At 34.1% G+C, this 7185-nt stretch overlaps 1 protein-coding gene across 1 annotated transcript; it reads left to right on the forward strand.

The window, feature by feature from the left end:
- The first annotated feature begins 2017 nt into the window (after positions 1–2017).
- Positions 2018–6894, forward strand: LOC132061835 (LOB domain-containing protein 4-like). The gene is made up of 2 exons (XM_059454492.1): positions 2018–2626; positions 6301–6894. The coding sequence occupies exons 1-2, from the start codon at positions 2450–2452 to the stop codon at positions 6634–6636; spliced, it is 513 nt and encodes a 170-aa protein (XP_059310475.1). The 5' UTR covers positions 2018–2449; the 3' UTR covers positions 6637–6894.
- Positions 6895–7185: the final 291 nt, after the last annotated feature.

The raw sequence follows: 7185 nt of genomic DNA on the forward strand, positions 1-7185 counted from the left end.
TTATAAACTTGTATAACATATGTAAATATACCTACAATATACAAATAAATACTATAATATATATATATAAAACAAAAAAAAAAACATATTTTAAACACTCCAAACCGGACCGGTTCCGGTTTGGAGTTTAAAACCGGTAAACCGGAACCGGTTAAGCGGTTCCGGTTTTTTAACCGGAACCGGCCGGTTCCTTAACCGGTTCCATAACCGGTTCCGGTTGGAACCGGTTGACACCCTTACTCACCACCAAAGCTTGGCATCCCGATGGCAGCAATTGCTACCTTCTTTGCTTCTTCCAATTCTCCCATGACATTAGAGTACTACTTTATGTCAAAGACGAAGTTTTCTACATTTGTGGCTATTTGAGCTCTGTGGTAGGATATAGTTCTAGAATTTTGATTTTTTGTTGTACAGGGTGAGGTCCACAACACCCCTAACTTGATTTCCACGTCACAGAGTAAGCCTCATAATGCAGCGCTAAGAACATTGAATTGGCCCGTCAAGTTGTCAATGGATTGCAACATGGAAGCCATCATGCTTAGCTTTTGTGTTCTTTAGGCTAAACCCTCAACCCGCTCCTTCTGAAGCACCTCAAATTTGAATTTTCGGTTGCTTCTTGAGCTTCCATCTGCCGATCTCCTTGGTGTCTCAACTCATGTTTGTGATGTCTACCTCGGCCTATTGTCTAGGTCGTCCAACCTTTCCTCTAGGTTGGTTTTCAAATCGGGCAAAGTACACATGAGGTGTCTTAGTTCATCAGCTGCCTCTTCACGAGTCGCAATGCTATCCCCTTAACATCGTAGCCTTCCAGCCTTCCAGCAATGGCTAGAAGTGATGACAATAACAGTGTGTTCACTCGTCTGATGTTGAACCTAGGCCTTAATACTAATTGTTGGGCGACGCCTTTCTATGAATTTTTCGAAAGGCGACATAAGACTAAGCAACTGATATCCGTGTGGTTACTATCTACCAACTGAAGCCTCCCTAACCCCCTCCCCGATATGTTAGACTAGATTGTCAGTGTCATACGAGAAAGCAGATATCAAGATCACAATGAGCAATTGAGAAAACAAAAACGAGAGTGAGTGAAAGCTTGCTTGCATTAATGAAATCAACTATTAAGAAAGGGAACACGATGTCGAGTGAGAGAGACATCAGTACAAAGAATTTAGTTTAATTTCTTGCTTCAATGTTTGGCTACTTGATCCCCCCTAATAATACTTTGAAAAGGTATCCCCAAGTTATAGGACTTGACATACATAAGCTCCAAATGCATAATAAAAATACAAGAAGTAAAGCCACTCTATATTTACATGAAAAGGGGATAGACTTATACAATGGAAAAGTTGGTCTAATGGGCGACACTTGCAGGGGTCGCATCCTTGTGTTTGGCTTCAGAGTCTGCACGTTGTGTGTGGGGCATCTGATCTTTGGCGCTGGCAATTGTTGTGCGTTGGGGCATTGTCGTTAAGGGGTGTTGTTGGCACCTACCTGCTGCTAGGCACAGGCGCAAGCTATTGGTGAGGCGAGATAGGTACAAGCGCACTTGTCATTTGGCGCAACCAAGACCACAAAACCGTCCATGACACTAGGCACTCGGAGGCTTGCCAGGTCGCCATAGGGTGCTATCAAAGGGTCATGGGGCATAGCTAGAAAGCAGCCGATGATAGAACATATGGATATTGCTATAATGTTTTAGCGAAGTTTGCTCTAATATTACGTGACAAATTTGAGCATTCAATTCCATATTTTAAGACAACAAGTGAAGTAATCCAGGATAATCATATTCTCTTTTGGAAATATTTATACAGATGAGGGACAAATGTATTTGTAACATGTAAAACATTGAAGCTTCTAATGCTAAAGTAATTCTTTCAAAAAGTAATAGATGTCTAACTCATTCAGGTCGTCAAACAGATGTTTATGCCTCACGATAATATAGGTCAAATCTTTTTTAATTATCTTAATTGCTACATTTCAAAGAATGGAAGGATAAAAAGAAAAATCACAATCTCATAAAAAGGACCTCACCTGTTAAAGTGAAAATAAGGTATGTGGAAAAAGATCTAAATGAAAGAGATGTTTTTACTACCACAAATCTAAAGCTTCTTCTTAGTAGGTCCCACAAAAGATTTTCTGTCACCTAATGTTTTTCTATATAACATCCAACCCCTCACCTCCCTCAGTCCCTTCAACCAATTTGCCCTTTTTAACCTTTACTCTTCTTTATTGTAGTAATTGCTTCCATTTCTCAATACACTTTTCAGATACAAAACCTGCAAAAACTGTCCACTAGCATGCAGTGGCAGTTAGTATAAAACTTTTTAAGGTAGTTAAACTTTTGTGTACATGAAGCTAGAAAGGAGTTATATCAATTATTACATTGACTGATATATAACTAGTCAATTATCTCAAGTAGTTGGAGTAGTTAAAGAGCATTTTTTGTAGAATGAAGGAGAGTGGTAGGAAACAAGGTGCAGCTTCTCCATGTGCAGCTTGTAAGTTGCTAAGGAGGAGATGTGCACAAGATTGTGTTTTTGCTCCTTATTTTCCAGCTGATGAGCCACACAAGTTTGCCAGTGTTCATAAGGTCTTTGGTGCTAGCAACGTCAATAAGATGCTTCAGGTGAGAGTTTCCAAGAATGTTAATTTCTTTCCTCAATTATGCCTTACTCATGCCTTTTACCTCGCATACTAGAGAATGTTACGTTGTTGTTGGAATTGAGGCATAGTTATTGTTATGATTGCGTAGAAGAATGTGATGTTCTACCGGTAATTAAAAAGAGGGGCACTTTAGTTTCACTATAGAAGCAAAAGATGTCATAAGGGGAGGGAGGAGGAACGGGAAGGCAAATCTTGGGTGAAATTGAAGTTTGAATTGCTACATTCGTTTAATTTAAATTATATTTAATACTATAAAAGTTGTGCACACTATCAACCTGTACAAGTTAAATTTTAGAACAAACTAACAACTATTAAGGGGAGCAGCGCCGGATTCAAGATTTAAATTCTATGGTTTCAGCATTTAAGATTCTTAACATTGAATAATATCTTTAAAGTTATGCATTCATATTTACAATTTCTTATAATTTTAGAGAATTTTTTGTGTATAAATTTATCTTCTCAATGAAAACATTGGATTCATAATCCGGTACCAACAAGCTACGTCCGCCCTTGATGTGGGAACCATTTTCAAAAGGATTTTAAGTACTACATACCAATATAATATATTTTTACAATATCTATAAAGCTTAGCCTGTTATAACATACTCTCTCTGTTTCAATTTGTTTGAACCTTTTTCCTTTTTAGTCCGTGCTAAAATGAATGACCTCTTTCTTAATTTGGAAACAAATTCACTTTATGAATGATTCTACACCAGACAAATTTTCAAGGCTTATTCCAGGCAAGTTTCAAAAGTCTTCCCTCTTGCTAAAAATGTCGTCCCGATCAAATGGGTTCATATAAATTGAAACGGAGGGAGTATTACTTATTTCATTTTCGAGAGGTTATTAAATAGCAACTTACCAGAAACGATTACATGTTGAGTTTTTACTAACTTGATAGTATAAATAATCTTTATATGCGTATTGTTTTAAATTATTTGTATACGACTATTACGTGAATGACTCTTCAAATCAAGTAAGAGAATTACTCTATTTGTCCTAATTTATGTGATACATTTTTCTTTTTAATCTGTCCCAAAAAGAATGATACATTTCTATATTTATAAATAATTTGATTTGAAACTTTCTCTTTTACCCTTATTGAAACTATTTGCAGTCACACATATATCTGTGACTTATTTTGGACCACAAATTTCAAAAGTATTTTTTTATTTCTTAAGCTCCATGTCTAGCCAAACTATATCACATAAATTGAGACGGAGGGAGTTGTTAATATACTACAGTATTATATAATATATGTCTTCTTCGACCAAAAACAATGTTTTAGAGTTACATTTGCAATTTCAAGCATAAAAAATATATACCGCTTTATTTGCAAGAATTGATGGCAATTTATTATAGAATACAATTTAAATACTAGCTTTTGGCCAAACTTTCCTAATTTCACTCTCTCGTATCATTATTATCACGATATCACATCATGTTTGTATCTTCCTGACTTTGAATTGGCCATTTTGATTACGGTCAAATATATAATTAAGCTGTTGTCAAAAATTTTATGGGCTGCCATATGAGTGAGGTCTTTATTATCTGTATGTATGCGGCATTTGATGTTTAGATTTCATTTATTTGTTATAAACAAAAGTACGCAAAAATATTATTATTATTATTATTATTATTAATAATATTATTTTTACTTTTTATGCTAGTATAAACAAAACTAAAAATACTTGTTAATTTTAAAATCCCAATTGATTTTCATATTTCATTAATTAAAAATTGAAAAGACTAATAAATTACTGAGAAATCCATAACTAGTTATACCATACCGATAAAGAATTAAAATCTAAGACATATGCATTTAAAATTAGTTGAAAATTAAAATTTTCAAGTTTGATGTAAGAATTCTAAAATTGTAGATTGTTCCATAAATTCCAGCCTCTTAGTAATAATATAATGTTTGAACCGATGAAGATTTTTGTTCAAACTTTCAATGTTTTAATTCAATAAGCTTTCATGGAAATTTTGTCTAAGAGCTTAATAGTATGATTGAAGATTTTTAGATATTCGTACTTGAAATTTACTATGTACATGACATTAATGGTGATTATTATAAATATTTTAACATTTTATTTTATAGATAATATATTTCTTACAAAATATTATTACACAATATTTGAGTATGGTTGTTATATAGAGATGTAATTTTACAAAGAGTGTACCGCTATAATGAATGTCATTGCTGTTATAGGCAGAATGTTGTTATAGAGAAGTAAAATATAACATAAAAAATCGGTTCCGGAGAAAATCAGACCGTTATAGTGAAATATTGTTATAACAAATGGCAATTATGGAGAAGTTTGACTGTAGCCGGTTGACTTTCCCCTTGTATTTCTGAATAATTGGATTTTTGACCCACAAAGGTTTGTTATATGATAACCCATTTTAACATTTATACATGCAACCCATGTATAATAAACAGCGTCTTCTTTAGGATTAGAGAGTCAAAGTTAGAGATAATTACTTGTATGAAAACTTTGACTTAATAAAAGTGAAATACGCCGATAAGATTACTGTAGATATTTTTCTTTTTCTCTTATCTGTGAAAGAGTAAATATTTTTTTTATTTATATTCGCCATTGTTGGCTCTATAACGGCTGAAAACGGTCCAAAGACCCCACTGCTATTACCTTAAGGTAACATCATACCTTTAACTTTATCACAATGACACTAGACATCTTTCTCAGTGGAATTTCTGGCTTTCCCTCTATCATGACCCATCTTCAGTCTATATTTACCATTAGTTAAACATGCATATATTATTTATCGATCTTAACTTTATTCGTTCAAATAAGTCCAGAACGTTTTCCCAAATAATCCCTTAGGTCACAGAAGAGATACAAATTGGAAGAAGAATATAGAAAAGTGCTTCTTTGTAAAGAAAGTCTTAATATTAGTCTTTTTAAAAAAAGAAAAAAGAAAAAATCTCGTGTGGTACATAAGGATAAGCACATAGTCAAAGATTTGTTATTCCAAATTAATTTTAGAAAAGTGCTTGGATCACTTGCGTTTTTTCTTGTTTTAAGAAGGTGAGTTCACACTTAAAAGACAGAAATTCTATGTTAAAAGTTCAGGTTTTCACTTTTCTCTTTTCTTGATGGGTTTAAACAAGTTTTCTTTTGGTGTAATCATGACATCACTATTGTGTTTATCGCGTATTAAGGCGTGGGGCCCTAATGTGATGACGCTTCTTGGAGGGAGTAGAAAATTTATGCCACTTGCAAAATTGAAAAGAAGTTACATCCATGCTATTCATACTAAAATACCAAAAACACCCCTTTGTTTGGGGGTTGGTGGGGGTGGTCATCAAAGGAAAAGAGAACTAAAAAGAACTGATTAATTTTGTTTATATTATGGATGTGGAACATTCAACTGCAAATTAAATAATCATTTTCCGTAGCACATCACTACCATTTAATACAACTGACCTTCACTGGAAAATTTATCATTTTTCACAATTTAGAATTTGCTCATAGCGAAAGGTAAGGTAAGATGCGTATATCTGTAGCCTTCAGGAGCGTTTGTGAAAATATACTGGATATGTTAATGTTGTTGTAGAATTTCTCATATACGTTTTTGAAGTTTAAAGTTGGAAATTTCAATATTTTTTTGCAGGAGTTACCAGAGCATCAACGGGGGGATGCGGTGAGTTCAATGGTGTATGAGGCTAATGCAAGAGTGAGGGATCCAGTTTATGGTTGTGTTGGAGCTATATCATCTTTGCAACAACAAATTGACCATCTCCAAACACAATTGGCAATTGCACAAGCTGAGGTTGTACACATGAAGATGCGCCAATTCTCGTCGATGTCTAGTGGTGGCACAGCCGGGAACTCCCCGGAGAATGTGTCACCATCGTCCCGACACACTCAAAATCAGCCAACCATGTCCCTTTTTACCATGGACATGGTGGTAGATCAAGCTAATATGGGGGAGTCCTTATGGTCATGATAGTAACTATATTTTTAATTAGCTATAGTTGCTTGACTAGCATGCTTGCCTAGCTAGTCTTTTCTAATATTTGCTATCAAGGTCTTACTTTATTGTCTGCATCTTTTCCTAATTACTATACATCTTTATAGCACATCTCTACCTGACCCCTCAAGAGCTGATGATGACCATCATTAACCATATTGTAAATGTCTAAACATATAATTATGAGCTATTATGATATATGTAGTTATGTATGCTGAGTTGACTACTTTATAATTACTTTCCTCTTTGCCTTTTTTGTGGGGTAGAGAATTGGTTCCAAATTTTGTATGTATCGCTCGGATGTCTGTACCTTACTTTTGCGGTCTCGAACTGCTCCACCACTAAATAATCATACTATAAAAACAAAGTTTTGAATAAATAATTACACATGAAATATATAGAATACAAACATATATATGTAAATTAATATGAATTGTCATACAGTGACTTATTTATCGAGATCAAGATAACTTGTTTTGAGTTTTAATATTTTTGTCTTTTTTCAAATGAACATGACTCAATTAA

This window comes from Lycium ferocissimum, chromosome 7 (genome assembly GCF_029784015.1).
Source record: "Lycium ferocissimum isolate CSIRO_LF1 chromosome 7, AGI_CSIRO_Lferr_CH_V1, whole genome shotgun sequence".
Lineage (NCBI taxonomy): Eukaryota > Viridiplantae > Streptophyta > Magnoliopsida > Solanales > Solanaceae > Lycium > Lycium ferocissimum.

Excerpts from the sequence above, each read along its gene's own strand:
- LOC132061835 (XM_059454492.1), top strand. The coding sequence starts at position 2,450 with ATGAAGGAGAGTGGTAGGAAACAAGGTGCAGCTTCTCCATGTGCAGCT. Across the intron at positions 2,627-6,300 it reads ACGTCAATAAGATGCTTCAG|GAGTTACCAGAGCATCAACG; the intron begins GTGAGAGTTTCC and ends ATTTTTTTGCAG.